The following is a 16,884-nucleotide window of genomic DNA, read 5'->3' as shown; positions in this document are numbered from 1 at the left end:
TATGTGCTTCATTGCGACAGTCAAAGTGCCATACATCTTGGCAAGAATTCTACATTTCATGGTCGGTCTAAACACATTGATGTGAGATACCATTGGATTCTAAGTTGCTTGAACTTGAGAAGATTCATACGGATGATAATGGTTCCGACATGATGACTAAAGCTTTGCCAAGAGGGAAGTTTGAAGATTGTTGCATGATCGCCGGGAAGACGGTCTCCTCCACATAGTTGGGAGGGGGAGAATTGTTGGGTTATTGAGTCTTTTTCCCTTCCTAAATTTCAGCCACAGCTGTCAACTTCAAATTGCGATTCCCGCTTCGTTTCTTGTCCGATTGAGCTGATTTTTGGACTGCTTGTTCCTCTCATCTCAATCTTTGATTAGGAACTGACGGAGCTTGATTTGGTGGCCTGTAGCTCCTGGTCTTCATTCCTGAACAGTAGCTGCGTTATTTGTGCTTTCACTCCTTTATTTCTCTAGTGTTTGGTGCTGTGGTTTATGTATTGTTTTTTGTTGTTTGGCACTTGTTTTGTAGCCATTTTGGAGGACAATATTGTAACTCTTTGGTGATTATAGTGGAGGTTTGGTCCCGTGGTTTTTTACTCTTCACACTGAAGGGTTTTCCACGTAAATTTGGTGTCTTGTGTGATTGCCTTTATTCTTGCCCTATCGCATTTGTGTGGTAATTCATTTGCTGCCATAATACTTTGTTTTGCTTGGTTTGCTTGTCTCCTCTTGGTTCAAGTTGAAAGGGAGAGTTTAGTCTTGGGTATTTTCCGTTGCTACCCCGTCGGGCTCTTTGATTGTGTGCCCGTCTTTCCTAACAGAGAGGTGGCCATGCTTAGGACTTAGTAGTACTTTAAGTTTGAATTAGGGAAATATTGGGCAGGCTCGGCTATGCTAGCAAGCCTAACAAGCTGGGCATCAACAAGTACAGGCTTGCTAGTTGGCTCAGCCGAACTTGAATGTGTAGAATCAGGGACAAATGGCTTGCAAGTTAACCCAGCTCAGCTACACCCCAGTTCTCAAAAGAGTCAGCTCTGAGCAGGTAGATCATGTTTGACATGGGAAAACATTACTCGAGAGATTTGCAGGTTGAGCAATAGTAGCAAAGATGGACCTCGTAGAACTAGAATAAGTTGGTCTGTCCCAACGCCCAACTTACCCCAAGTATCAAATGGCCATTTACTTGGTTCAAATCTAGGTTGGGCACAAAATAAGATGACGAATTATGCAATATGATTTTTCTAAATTACCCATGCAATATGATATGATCTAGTGTTTTTTAAAGACTCATCCAGCTTCAGTTTAACCATAACGCTAGGTGCAGCACTGCTGGACACTTCCATGGTTCCAGTGCAAGCGCTAAGATGCCAAGGCATGTCCCTCAAATATCCATAGATTTATCTTGAAGAGGACTTCAATGAAATTGTGACTACTAAGTGTCTGGTTACTAAAATGTTCACATACAACAGCCCAAGACAAACTTATGTCCCATGCAAGACCCGACCGATTATGTGTCATCTGTCATGTATATACCTTTGGACTTTGGGTTTCTCTCTTGCTCAGTATTCTTCATTTAGACTGGCTCCACAGTACAAGCCACTACTTTGTTTTCTACATTTTTCCCCAAGATAGAGGAGCTTCACAACCCTCTTGATGATGTAGAATGCAGAAGTTTCTTAGCTAGACTCTGTCTAAGTGTTTGAAATTTAGAATCGCAGTTTTAGCACCTCTGACTGTCCTCCCTAATTCCTTTGGTGATCACGAAACTATTGCACCCAAAGAACAAAGGAAAATGAAATTTGTGGGAGGAGAATATTATTTTTAAATCGCAATGAACGAACCACATGCATAACAGCGCTTCGATAGGCACCGCATGAGGAGTATGATGACCCTGAACAGTAGTTTAAGCAGTATCTCAGACGATTTTAAAAGCTAATAATGCTAGTACCTTAGGTTTTGTAGCTTTCTCCTTCCGCAGCTCCAATGGGTACTTGTATGAGGAATATATATTAACCTCCAAGAGAATATAGCATTGCACTCCACTGGCCAAGGCAGAAAGATGATGCAGAAAGAATGTGAAAGATAGTCATGTCACATGTGCCAACCGATAAAAGAGTAAAACATTTCTCAAGAAAAATACGAACTAGTGGAATAGGCATTTACCAGCGGTGAGTGTCTAATTGGAAGCCATAAAGTTCATAAAGAAACAAGCTCATCATAACATCACCTGGATAGAACATAGAGTTAGAAGCTTGTTTGCATTTCTTTGACATCTTATTGCATCATTTTCCTTTATTTCCAAAAGTTGTCCTTTTAAAAGTCAAAAGAGCAAATGAATGTGAAAAGAAGCACAAAGGCTGCTAGATATGCTTATACAAAGAAAAACAACCTTCCATTTCCATATCCACGACATCTCCAAATAGTATAGCCCGTTTTTATGTATGCACATAGAGAAGCCAGCACGAGGCCCGGGAGGCATGCCACTTTTTTTTTACCTTACATGCAGCAAGATAAATTTAATAAAAGGACAAGTTCTGAAGATGGAAAAATTACTCACAATAAAATAAGAGCACTCTTTCAACTCGTCAGTAAAATAAATAAAGCAACAGTAACAAATATAAACTAAACCCAGATTTTCAGAGAATCTTTCAGATGATGCTCTAGTTTGAAAGACAAGCAAGGCATTATCCCACTCTCATCAATGTTTACATGGAGACGTAAATGCAACAGCCATTTCATAGTGTTCCTCATGTGCAGTAACAATGCTTGTCTTCTTTTTTTTTCGGGGGAGGGAGTGGGGGTGTTATTCTGCAGGAGAATTCTGGTGCAATTTTTATACTCTAAAAGGAATTGAACTGGTATCTTTCTCAGAAAATAAAGTACTTAATTTCTCGTGACAACGGCAGCAACCTATGAAAGTCTGGACATCTGCAATCATTGTTGTTATTGTTCGGATCGAAATCGAGAGGGCGTCATGCGGAAGCTATTAGTTGCAAACTATCGTGGTGATAATTCAGACGACAAAGAAAACAATACTAAAAAGTATTAAATTATTATATGTTTTGGCCAATCGGCCTACATATTATAAAACCTAATATCAAAAATCATTAAACCTATTGGAGAAATCTCCCCCTAAGACTCTTTAAATACTACATTGTGGATGCTATTGTATTATGGTACGAGAAGGAGGTGTTCTATTTATAGAGTTTCAAAACCTTTCCTACGAAAGAGGTTAGCCAAATATGAAAAAGAATTATATTTTTTTTTTCCAGGAAAAGTAAAAGTAATTATGGTAACTTTTATTTTGTTTTTAAGAAAAAATAAAACTTAAATATAGTAAGAAAATCAGTACAAAAACCCTAACAGTCATTTGGCCAGGGGAAGTACATTTTGAAGCAATACGTGTCAATCTAAGCACGATACAATAATAATCTTATATGTGCCTGGATTCTATTTTCTGCCAACGCTTGGAACTGAAATGTGTTCTTAGTATTTAATTTCGCATATACTAGTCTAGAAATCTTTAGCATACTTATGCTTATTATTGTCAAATATAATTATGCAGTCAAATGGTTCAAGCCCATCTTCTACATAGACACCTACAGTAACAAATTTGATGGGGGAGAGAGTTGAAAGTACATTACTTCTTTTTTTTTCCACAATAAGAGATTGTGAATACAAAGGAGAGGAGGAGAAAACGGTAAGATATAAACCTTGTTCCATTCCCATGTCTTAGGATCACCACATGTCCGAATGAACGATTCCCTTCTCTGAGCCACTTTTATCAGTCAAAACTTCTTGGGAATAACCACTGTATAGATATATCTGTAAAATTTGTAAAAGATGGACTTAGGAACCGATTAATGTGATTACCACCAAAGAAGCATATAATATGACAGACTAACTTTAGTACTGAAAACTTTTCTATACAACGCTAAAGAAAACACATCATCTAATGCAAAAGATGAGTCATGCAAATAATTCTGCGAACCTTCTTTATCCTTACTAAACAACATAAAGAAAGGTCAGAGAACAATATTTTAACTGTTATGAAGAAAAATGGATGCCCATGTGTCAATAGCTATGCCATGTGGCATAAACTTAGCTAGGCTTAAAAGCCAAGTAATCCCCCACCCCTTGTACAAAGCTATTTTTGCTAAGTTTTCTTTTGGCTATAAATAACCATGTTTATATTGAGAAGGTGGAATATAAGACTACTCTTATATTCTCCCTTGTTACATTTTACCTTTTGTTACTTTCCTTGTTATATTTTACCTTTTGTTACTTTCTTAGATAGTTTTATATCAAACAGAAAAGTAAAATACTTGGACTATTGTAGATTCGTAAACGACAAGGTTACTAACATTTTCTTCAAGAATTTCAAAGAAATCTGCAACATCTAAATCCATAGTCTTAACATTATCTTCGAAGATAAAGTTTGTTTCTACATTGTTATTCATTTTCTTGAGAGACGCCTGATAGAGATGAACCATATATTTTGGCATACGACAGATACGTGACCGGTGCCCCTTTCCTCCACACCGATAGTATTTATTTTTTGAAATTTTCCTTTGCGCTGCTTCAGTATTTTCACCTTCTTTTTACACTGCTGGTGTTGAGGGTCATTATTTAATGCAAGACGATCACCTGATTAAAATTTCTTCCTCGACCATGACCACGATTGGGTCCAGGACCATTTTCATGTCTGGATTGGTGAAAATTTGCAGCATTTATTTCAGAAAATTGAGTAGTACCAGTAGGTCAACCTTTATGATTTTTCATCAAAAAATCATTGTGTTGTTCAGCAACGAGAAGATGCGAAATTAGTTCAGAATACTCTTTGAATCTTATGTATAGATATTGCTATTGCAGGAGCATACTCGAGGCAGGAAAGGTGGAGAATGTTTTCTCTAGCATATTGTGATTGGTGATATTTTCTCCGCATAAATTTAATTGTGATTTAATCCTAAACTTGGCAGAATTACATGCAGTTATATTTTTAAAATCTTGTAATCTCAAATGGGTCCATTTATAATGTGCCTGTGGAAGGAAGACCATCTCATATCTCTCTTTTAGGTTATTCCACAGTATAAGAGTATCCTTAATTGTGAGATATTCCATTTTTAAGACCTCATCAAGATGATGATGGAGAAATATCATAGCCTTGGCACGGTGTTGATTCGATGCCTGATTTTCATTTTTGATGGTGTCTGTTAGACCCATCGCATCCAAATGGATTTCGACATCAAGTGCCCAAGATATATAAGTTTTGCCTGATATATCCAGGGCAACAAATTCACGTTTAGATATCTTTGACATTATTTTATGAAAAGTAAATTATAAACTCGTGCTGATAAGGTGATATAAAACTATATAGGAAAGTAACAAAAGGTAAAATGTAATAAGGGACAATATAATAGTAGTCTTATATTACATATTTTCAATATAAACATAGCTATGTATAGCCAAAATAGCTTTGTACGAGGGGTGAAAGATTACTTGGCTTTTAAGCCTAACTAAGTGTATGCCACATGACATAGCTATTGACACATGGGCATCCATTTGTCTTCATAACATGGTACGTGACATAGAACTCTCTAGGAAAGTAACTAAAGGTAAAACGTAACAAGAGAGAATGTAATAGGAGTAGTCTTATATTCCACCTTTTCAAAATTAACATAGTTATTTATAGCCAAAAGAAAACTTAGCCAAAATACTTTGTACAAGGGGTGGAGGATTACTTGACTTTTAAGCCTAACTAAGTGTATGCCACATGACATAGCTATTGACACATGGACATCCATTTGTCTTCATAACGCTCCCCCTTGAATGTCCATGTAAAGAAAAATTTACCGAATACACATTTGAGTGTTGCCTCGTTAAAAACCTAACCGGGAAAACCTAGTGGGATAAAACCTTGGTTAAAGAAAAAAGAGTACAACGCGTATTCTTACTCCATCTGATGAAGACCCCAATTCAAATGATTCAGTCTTCGCACTCCAATCTTGTGTACTATCTGAAGTTGGTAAAGATTTAGTGAACAAATTTGCTAGATTGTCACTGGAACGGATTTGTTGTGCAATTTTGTTTTCATAAGTAGTGGTCTTGCTATCAATTGCAGGCGCTTAATAAATGACTCAGCAAGGTCATTTTGAGTATGATCATGAGCAACAGGATGTTCAACTCTTATCGCTACTCATATACAGTAATCATCAAAAGCTTAGGATGTAAATTCTCCAACATTATCGAGGCAAATAGCCTTAATGGGATAATCTGAAAATTGCGCCCTTAATCATATTATTTGTGCCAATAATTTCGTAAATGTCAGGCTGCGAGATGATAAGAGACACATGAGACCATCTTGAAGATGCGTCTATTAGGACCATAAATATCTAAATGACCCACTAGATGGGAGAATAGGTCCACATATATCCCTATGTATACGTTCTGAAAAAAAAGAGAATTCAACGCCAACTTTCAGTGTTGATGATTTAGTTATCAATTTGCCTTGATAACAAGCAACACATGACAATTATCACTTGTAAGAATCTTCAGGTTCTTCGACCGGTGCCCTTTTAAATTTTCAATGATTTGTCTCATCATTATTGAGCTAAGATGACCAATTCGATCATGCCAAAGCACAAACGTATTTAGATCGGTAAACTTCTAGGACAGTGTGCTTCAACTGGTAAGGTTTTAAATGAGGCAACACTCAAATACATATTCAATAAATTTTTTCTTTACATGGACATCCAAGGGAAAGTGTTATGAAGACAAATGGATGCTCATGTGTCAATAGCTATGCCATGTGGCATACACTTAGTTAGGCTTAAAAGCCAAATAATTCTCCACCCCTTGTACAAAGCTATTTTGGCTAAGTTTCCATTTGGCTATAAATAGCCATGTTTATATTGAAAAGGTGGAATATAAAACTACTACTATTATATTTTCCCTTGTTACATTTTACCTTTTGTGAGGAACTTATCGAATTCAATCCCGATGAGTTATGCCAAGTAGACCAAATTTTTTTATTTCCTACAGTTTGGGCTGTATAGATGTACTGACAAGGAAAAAATACTATAGAAAACAAGAAATTTTGAGGGCTTAAGATACCTAATGGTATGTTATATAGTGGTATCTACAACCTTGAATATCAGTAAGCAGTACTTGTTCAGAGCGAATATCTAAGTCGTATAGAAGGGAATAGAGGGAGCAGTGGAAGCCTGGAAGGTAGGAGCTCAACAGAATGCAGAAAAAAATTTGAACAGTATAAAAACCGTGGCAGGATATTATACATTAACCCAGACACCTCAAATAGTCAAACAAAGATGATAGGTAGTGGAGCAAAAATTACTCCAGCTGATCATTCCCCTCATCTTGAAAGCCACTTCGAGCACTCTGCCACATACATCCAGATGTAGATTTTATCTCTTGCCACTGTAGCATGAATATCAAAGTGATTAGCATTTAGAACTTGTAAAACAAATAGACCAGAAAAATGCAGAAATGTCAGGTCCATTATATCTGTGCTCTCCTTATACTGATCAAGATACAAATACATGAAGATCATTGTAATACCTGCAATAATAAGTAGAGGTTTTGCAAATTTTAGAAATTGCGTCAAAGATCCCTTTATGTCCAGACAACTAGGTTAGAGCCTCAATTCAGATGCATTTATTAATTATTACAATTAGCAGGCATCTGTGCAACTGAGCTACTTGTGAAACCAGAGAATAAATAAGTGACAAATGAATCAGTGGAGAATATTCCATAATGTTTTTATAAGAAAATATCCTGTTATATGTGAGGATATAATACATGAATCCGCAGGACACATGTCAAAACTTGTCTGAAGTTTTCAACAAGTCGTTCTGCCCTACAAGGAAAGTATGTAGGTTATTTTGTCACTAATCTATGGGTTTTTGCCTCCATTCTCTGCAAGGCCTGGATCTGGTCGAGTGGGTCGAGGAAAGATGCAGCAGAAGAGTACATAGCAGGGAGACATGTAGATATGAATATATAAACCTATTGTATTAGAGAGAATCATTTTGCAAAATATGTATGAGTTAACTTCACAACTCCAAAAGCTCACTGCAGAATGCAGAAAGCTGCAAGTGAGTCACAAAGCCACTAGGAACTCTGATAATCACTGATCAAAATAGAATATTGGTTTATAGATCATTGAAAGCTTCTCATATTAATTTCAGTAAATTGCAACACTTTAACAAAGGAAAAAATAACCACCTGACTTCTCTAAGAGTGTCATAGAAGCCTCCAAAAACTATAATCTTGTGCTTGTACAAAATCTGCAATAAGCCAAGAAGTGCATGAAGTACAACAACAACAAACCCAGTGTATTCCCACCAAGTGGGGTTTGGGGAAGAAGTGCATGAAGTAAACTGGATAAATTGTTTGTTTGTGCATCAACTCCCTTGAATAGAATGTTTCATAAGCTCAAACAGAATAAACAGACTGAGACATCCTCGTATTGTCTTTTTCATAGAAGACATCCTCGTATTTGCTTTTCACATTATATGGAAAATAAGGCATTGTAAGCAAGAAAGAGATGTTTATCACCACCAAAGGTTGTGGTGAAGTGGTAGTACTTCTTCATCGTTAACTAGAGGTCTTGGGTTTGAGAATTGGAATGGATTCACCTATCGTGGGGAGTGCTTTACCCCACCCAACCTGCCAAAAAAAGTGGGACTTCCCGGATCGAATTAAAATTAGTTGGGCCCCAAAGTGGATACCGAATACCAAATGGGAACCAAAGTCAACTGTTTATCAAGAATTCAGTTAGTTCAATGAAAGCTCAACATACCATGCGGTGACCTGAACGTGGACTATGACACCCTTTATAATTTAGTTGCTCCCACTGGTTTGTCTCCAGCACCCAGAAGTCCTGAAATACAAATAACAAAAAGATATACAATACATTATAAACATTGGGATCAAAGACAGAAGTGTGACATTGCAGGGATAAACAATGGTTTCTACCTTGTAATGATGTAATCGCTATTGATTAGGAGATGTAAATTCACCACCTAATTACATAACAACAATAATTTCAATAACCATTATGGAAGAGGAATAGGATATGAACTCAAATGCATATATCAAGATGCACAAAGTTGTGTATGCTAAGAGTCATACTCGTTATACAGACTTGAGAATTTTTTACCAAAAATATAAAGATAATTTTTCCAAGCAACCGCTTGGTGTGCACTGCAAGTAGGACTGTTGGGGCTTGAAATCAACTTCCACTCTTGCTTTTCCACGTCAAACCAGTAGAGATCGCCATATACAAACGTTTGCATTAAGCCAATTCCATAAATTCTAACTCATCATTCAGAAATATGACACATCACTAGTCCATCGTCACAATCATGGAAAAAAGGGTACTTAGTGCTAACCATTGATAAATTTCTCCCTTTTGTCTTCTCAAGAGTCGAACAATATGATATTTGAAAAAAGACTGTTTTCTTTTATCGTTTTAATATGGACAACCTGCAGTCTATACTCTATAGTACTATACATTTAATTTTTGTTTTCTGACATCTAGTTTAATTTTGTAATGGACTAAACATTTTTTTTCCTCAAGGAATTCTTATACTCCAATACAGCTCCGAAAATCAGTTAAACTCACCCGTGAGATGCAAACGGGGAAAAAAACTGACACATATAGAGTACTATTATTTAGCGCACCACATTTTCATGAATAAGTGGTTCATAATCTAAGATTATCGATCATTAAGCTAGATGGTAAAAAAAAAAAAAAGCTCCTTAAACTTGCAGCATTAAGTAGACAAACACACACGGAGATTAAAACTGGAATACTTACTCCAACGGGAACTCTTGAGGGAAACGTATCAAATAAGAACAACATATCATAGAATTACTCTCACATTACTAATTTCCATATTTATACTCTTGTCGTTTCCACCCTACGCGCTTGTGCTTTATTTTATTAAGAAAACATATGTATAGAAGAACTAGAAACAAAATTGCCAACACCTTACCTTGTTGCCATTGTAAAATTCACCACCATAGAGAACTAATTCTGTCTCCTTCAGTGGATTAATATTCAACTGCAAACACCATTTAAATATCAATTATATCTTTGAACTCATCATAAATAAAACCAAAAGTGCTGATCGTTTATTACCGAACAGTTGGATCAAGGAGAAGGTGCAAGCACATTGTCTTCAATGTGAATTCCCTCCTCCTTAGCTTCCTCTTTTTGTATGCTCAGCTGTTCATGTAATACAATTGACAGATACACAGTGCAAGTTACGCCCATTTAACTTTAGCTCAAGTTCCGTATTTGTAACGCCCCGGAATATCCAAGCCAAGGCTAGAACCATGCTTCAAGTACACGTAGGGTTAATCCTCAAGTTTTTACAGTATGAGAAAGGATTGGCCATGTACCAATGCCACAAGAACCCCCTAATCCTTAACCAAGCCAAAATCTCCTTTACTGATCGATTCCTAAAGAAGTGATCATCTTCAAACAAGCAATCCTAAAGTTTTAACAGTATGAGAAAGGATTTGGCCATGTACCAAGGCCACAAGAACCCCTTAACCCTTAACCAAGCCAAAATCTCCTTTACTGATCGATTCCTAAAGAAGTGATCAGCTTCAAACGAGCATAACGTCCAGATTCGGATGCATCTTTGAACTCCAGACCCTCCAAATGGGAGATATTTGAATCATCTTTTCACGCATCCAGTTTCACCTTAATCCCACATCGGAGTAAGAAGTTATGGCCTTTTTAGTAAAGCACCGCTTTGCAGTGAGATATCACAAGCCAAACCACGACTGCGGTTATATTGTACAACCATACAATGGTCTCGTCTGATCAAGATGACCCCAACATCTGAAAGTTGACAAAGTGTACCCTCATAAATGATCGTGCTTTGTAACCATGATCCAAGGCACGATCGTGAGTCCCACAGATGCTACAAATGTAACCATCCACGATTGTACCAAGGCTCATCTGATCATATTCAGAGAGCTCTCATCCAACTCCCAACCACGAGTACAACCCACAAGCGTAGGTTGGTCCCACAATAGTTGAAGGTCTGGTACGTCCCTCCCAGCAGTTTTCAGTTACGATTTTTAAAGGGGTATATCATGTCTTTTCTCACTCTTTTAACACTAAAACCACGTCGTTTTGGTAGCTCAAGGGTTATTATTAAGATTAATATTACTCTCATTACTCAGAAAAACATCCGACACTTCGTTTCCAAAGAGAAAAGAGGAGATTTCTTTCCCCAAGATAGAACTAGGACTTATCTTCCTCAGACATCTAATTCTAAAGAATTCTTCGGGGTTCTCATCTCCAGGTATGTGGGATTTCATCAATATGTCCCCTTTCACCCATTGAGTCCCGAAGTTAACCCAACTCTCCAATTTTTAGTTCCTTTTTCGCAATTTAGAATTTATGGATATTGGTAAATTCATTGATATCTAGATTCTTTGGCGTCATTGAGCAGTGGCGGAGCCAAACTTTTAGTGCTGCACCTGCCAAGGTTCGAACCCGGATTGTTGATGCGGAAATGCATACTCTTGACCACTGGACTATGTTTCTCTAGCTTGTCAAGGATGTGCAACATGTATATAACCATAAATATCTATATTTAACCTATATACTCGAAAAAATTTCCGACAAAGGGTGTTCATCTGACCACCCTTCATTGGCTGTGGCTCCGCCACTGTCATTGAGTTATAATTCCCGTTTTAGCATAAATTTCAGTGTTATTACTTGGCCATGATCACAAACCCTAGCTACGTTGTAAAATCTATTATTGTTGGACCTGAGTCTTTGAATTCTGCAAATTCGTTCGGCTTACGAAGTTGACATAATAGTTGCATTCTTCAAAGATGGTGGGTTATGAACACCCGATGACCTAGGATTTCATGCATATACTTTTGGATGTTATATTCCCCAGTTTACATGTTTTGAATGCTTTCAGATAATACATTTATTTTAGTCTTCAGATTATTATTATTATCATTGAGCATTACAGTTATCAGTGTCATTCAATTGGGAGTATTATTTAGTACCGAGTGAACGCAGGGATGAGACTTATCCGTGCCCAGAACTACGACGCCACTGTAGGTTCTAAAGGGTCACCCATCAGAACAGGCTTGACACCTTAATCCTTTTGGAACATGGGTCTAGTGGATCCATGCCAGTCAATGTTCGTACCTTTGCAAGGTACTAAACAACCTTCTAGCTGGAGTTACAGGTTAAACCCCGTTTAGGTCAGATTGGGGCATGTCGATTATTGGTAGCTCCCACAGTGCACAGTTTACAATTCAAATTCTTGCATGACCTTGTATTCAGTTATTCAGTTCATATTGCAGAACATGTTCATTACTTGGTCTTGCATTAGTTTATATGTTATGTGTACCATATTCAGCTTATACCAATTATTTTCCTATCTCGCGTACTCATTACATTCAAAGTACTAATCGCATGCTTTCCTTTGTGATATAATGTCTTGTAATATAGGTTCTGATGTTCACCATCAGATCGCTGGTAGTACGATCTCTTACCATATCATCGGCAATAGTTTTGATGAGTCCACAGTTATTGTTAGCTGGAGGCTTGTCCCAGCAACTCTTCTCAGTAGAGGCTTTTAAGACTTATAGTTAGGCTTGTGATATCAGATTTGGTTGTTGTTGATTAGATTTCTTAGAATATTTATTTCATTATTCAATTCAGCTTCTGCTTTAATGTTTTTATTGGTTATTACCGATATTCTTACTGTTCTGCCAAACCATGGGTTAAAAATTTCATTGAATATGCACGAATAATCAATTAAGAACTTACTAAGCAAAATGAACCATGAATTAGAACTCGTAAATGAAAAACACAGACAAACATAACCAAACTAGGCAAGGATAACTGTGCAGAACATAGACAAACATAACCACAGGAGACATGAGAAAATTTATATTTGAGTCTCATAAATGAAAAACATAATTCCTACAGAAGTTTCTCTTCAATTCCTACATTGGTCTAAACTTTGAGGAAACACAACACTGCAACAACCAGGCATAGCCCATCATCACCGCTACTTGTATAACTTTTTACGCTTAAGCCATACCCCCGCTGGTTGCTGTCCTTATTATCTGGAACAAAGCTGGAATCGGAGAAAGAAGGATTAATTCAACCAAAAAGAGCACAACAGAAAAGCAAAGAAGTATGCATGTGGGAACCTAGGTGACATGAAAGAAAGACATGAATACAGTTTTTTTTAAGGAAAGAAGGCCGCAACTCCAATCGAGGGGATGTCAGGTAACATGAAAGAACTGAAAGTGCAAAAAAGAACAATAATATCTCATAGATGAAGACAGTTTGACATACATTGTTCTATATTTATGGATATAGGCCTTGTTAAGATTCTAGAATGGTGGGAATATAATATAGATATTGATGTTCTTGTTACTTGTCTTTTAAGATAAGAGAGAGCTAAGATACTTGTAGTTTAATGCCACAGATATCAAGTCAAAAAATAGGAGAGAGGAAGTTATAGGAAGATCTTACATGAGCCAATGACAACAAAGACAAAGAAGCCAAGCAAGATGGGGCCAACAGGATATTGGCTTCCCTTCCTAGGGGTAGTTTCAGGAACAGCTCCTCGCTTGGTAATGTTTTTCTCAAACCTCTCGATCTTCCTATCAGCGAGACGCCTTGATGTAGTCTGCTCAAATGCAACAAAACAAAGAAATCTTGTTCAAACCACCCACATTTTGAAAAGAGAGGATAGCCAGCTTTCAACAAGCAACCAACCAAGTCTATAACAGGACAGGACAAGAATCAAAGCTCGCCATTCTGAACATCCGTGTTACAAATACGCAATAGCTGAGTTCACCCCTCTGGTCTAGCAATATATATGATCTCCCTCCTTTGTAATCCTAAATCAATGTTGTCCATTGCCAGCATTTTATGGAGGCCTAATGCTGATTCAACAATTTAAACAACCTGGATGGCTAATAGCTTAAACCATTGTATTCCACACCTCTCTTTCTGATAAATTAAACAAATTCAGGGAATTTTTTATGTCCTGGAATTACAAAACCACCTCTGGCCCGACCCGTTTAGTCACCAATTGTCTGCATGATTTCCAAGTTATCCAATTACATAATAAGTTTATCATTGGATTTTGTCCATTGATTTAAAAATTTTATCGTCAGATCTAAGGCTCTCTTGGAAGACACAGTTTTGACCTAAAAGACACAATTGAATCATGAAATCGCCCAACATGGATCACAGCAATTAAACAAAATAATGAGCCACAAGCAAGAAAAAGACATTAACACACCAAATAGAAAAAGTAAACAAGAGATTCAAGTTTGATATTTTACCATGGTTAAGGAAAATCCCTAATATATGAAAATTTGCAGATAGCGAGAGAGAATTATTGTTGTGCCCCAATTTATTTCCTGTTAATTAATTGAATTTCAACTGTTTGTTGAACTCTTTATAGGTGGGGCGAACAAGTCGAGGACGGGAGTCACACGAAAAACGCGCCACACTCCTGCCATTAATTGGAGAAGGCGGTGAATAACCACGTAGCACTGCTTACCTGTCCCAAAATGATTGGCTAGCTGTAACATGTCTTTTTTTTGGGGGGGGGGGGCAGGAACAGACCCTGAACTTTTAAAACTTTTTTTTTTTGTATTGCACCTCAATTAGCCCGTACACTTATTAAATTCTTTATTCATGCACAAAATATAGAGTATCAATTAAGCATAAATTACATAATTTTAAATTAAATTTGATACGTAAAATTTACTTGCTATGACATGAAAATTATAATCAATAGTAAAATTACATGTTATAAAAAATGATTTAAAAAAAAAAAAAATAATTTTATTTCTTTAACTTCTTCTTCCTCCTACTCTTCCACCATTAAACCTTATTTTCAATTCTTATTTCTTCATCAAAACAACACCCAATAATCAAGAAAAAAAATATCAATTCAACATGCATTCATGTACAACAAGCAACAATAATAATTTATTTTTAAAAAAAAATATTTTTTGTCCTCTTCTTCCTCTAATTTTTCACTATTAAAATTTACCTTTACTCCTCCATTTTTCACTAAAATAACACCCAACAATCATTAAAGGAAGAAAATTTCAATGTTGCCCATAAAAGTTTACCTACAGGCGCATTGTTCCAAACAACCAAAATTCATTTAGAAACAATAGCCTCCCCTATAATGTTGATTGTTAATCGAATTATGCATTTTGGCTTCGTGAATGATGCGACTAAAACTTTGGTGGTGTTGCAGTGTTCATATCTTATTTTTTTGATGAAAAATTCACCGAAAAAATTATTTCAACACGATTAATCACGCTCCCAACACCACTAAATCACCATCGAAACACCAGCATTGCCTTCCAACTCATTTTCCGACGAGCTGATGGTGAGACCAATTTAAAATCATCATCCACGTCACCAAAAAACAATCATTTTTCTCTATATTTACATGTTCCTTCGTTAATTTTCACCAACCAATATCAATTTTTAATGCTGAATTTTTCTATTAAAAAACAATTATAATGTTGAGAATTTTGCCGTCTACTAATATGAAAAAAGAAATTAAAAAAAGAAGAAGAAAATTACAGTAAATTATGACTTTTCAATCTCCTTTAGGAGAGTGTATTATACATGTCGCACTATGTCAGCGTCATTCAGCAATTGTGCTTAATCGACAGAATTTGTTAATGATAAAAGGGTTCAAGAGATACATATCCTAATTGAAGTGTCAATACGAAAAAAGTCGAAAAATTCAGAGGTCATTCAGCCTTTTTTTTTTGGGTGGGGTTGATGTAGCTTCAACATGTCACGAAACATTGCTGAAATATGTTTCAGCAAAAATGTGAGTACTATTAGTCTAAATCAAAATTATAATTCACAAACCTCTCTTTTTAAAAAAAATAAAATAAAATGTCTTTAATTTTTATTTCTATTTATTTCTTTTTTTTTCTTCTATCTCACGCATCCACTTTTTTTTTTTTCATTTTCCCTCATTTTTTTCTATTATAATTGTATTTTTTATTTTTTTAAAATATGACTAAATCGAGTATAAGGTTGCATTTATTTTTATTGAGATTCAAACGTCTGAATCTAAATGTATATCTAAATGATTAGGATGTTGTCTTCAGATTTGAAAACTTAATGGTTAAGACTATTTGTTTTCAATATCTGAATATGCAAAATTTATTTATTTACATATATAATAAAAAATGTAATTCAAATAAAAAATAATTATATATTATAAAAATATTTAATTTAATACAATAAAATTATTATTTAATTGAAAAAAATATTTAGATTTGTTAGTGATAATGGAGATGGTTTGTATTTATGTTAATGATTAGTAATGTTGGTGGTGATAGTTTTGTTGATGGAGATGTTTGGTATTGTAGTGACTGTTATGATGGTGACGATTGGTAGTGATAGTGATGTGAAGTTGGTTGATGTTAGTAGTTGGAGGTGTTGATTGTGATAGCTTAAAAAATAAATGCATGATAATTGACGATGTGTTGATGGTATTTGGAGTTGTTGTTAGCTGTGATGATACCGATGATTATTAGTAGAAATATACTGTAGCGATGATGTTGGTTGAAGCGGTGGTAGAGGTGGCGACACCAGTGACAATGGCGGTGGTGGTCATCGTCGTACAATGTATGGATAATGATGATGTGTTAGTGATAATTAATGGTAACGTTAGCTTTGACACATGAGTTGGTTAGTAGCTGGGATTAGTTGATAGTGTTTGATGATGATGGTGGTGGTGTTGGCGTTGACGGTGGTAATAACTGCAGATATAATTAAAATAATGAAGGTGGTAGATATGG

The 16,884-nt window shown here is 36.1% G+C and overlaps 1 protein-coding gene across 1 annotated transcript; it reads right to left on the bottom strand.

Annotated features, from left to right (window-relative positions):
• Nucleotides 1–12,953: 12,953 nt before the first annotated feature.
• Nucleotides 12,954–14,626, bottom strand: LOC107862665 (stress-associated endoplasmic reticulum protein 2). The gene is made up of 3 exons (XM_016708293.2): nucleotides 14,380–14,626; nucleotides 13,559–13,715; nucleotides 12,954–13,154 (listed from the first exon to the last, which is right to left on the bottom strand). The coding sequence occupies exons 1-3, from the start codon at nucleotides 14,380–14,382 to the stop codon at nucleotides 13,108–13,110; spliced, it is 207 nt and encodes a 68-aa protein (XP_016563779.1). The 5' UTR covers nucleotides 14,383–14,626; the 3' UTR covers nucleotides 12,954–13,107.
• Nucleotides 14,627–16,884: the final 2,258 nt, after the last annotated feature.

Source organism: Capsicum annuum, chromosome 3, assembly GCF_002878395.1.
Source record: "Capsicum annuum cultivar UCD-10X-F1 chromosome 3, UCD10Xv1.1, whole genome shotgun sequence".
NCBI classification, from domain to species: Eukaryota; Viridiplantae; Streptophyta; class Magnoliopsida; order Solanales; family Solanaceae; genus Capsicum; species Capsicum annuum.
Note: the sequence above shows the minus strand (reverse complement) of the source record. Positions and strands in the feature narration are given on the sequence as shown.

Excerpts from the sequence above, each read along its gene's own strand:
- LOC107862665 (XM_016708293.2), bottom strand. Across the intron at positions 13,155-13,558 it reads CTTTGTTGTCATTGGCTCAT|CTTTGTTCCAGATAATAAGG; the intron begins GTAAGATCTTCC and ends CTCCGATTCCAG.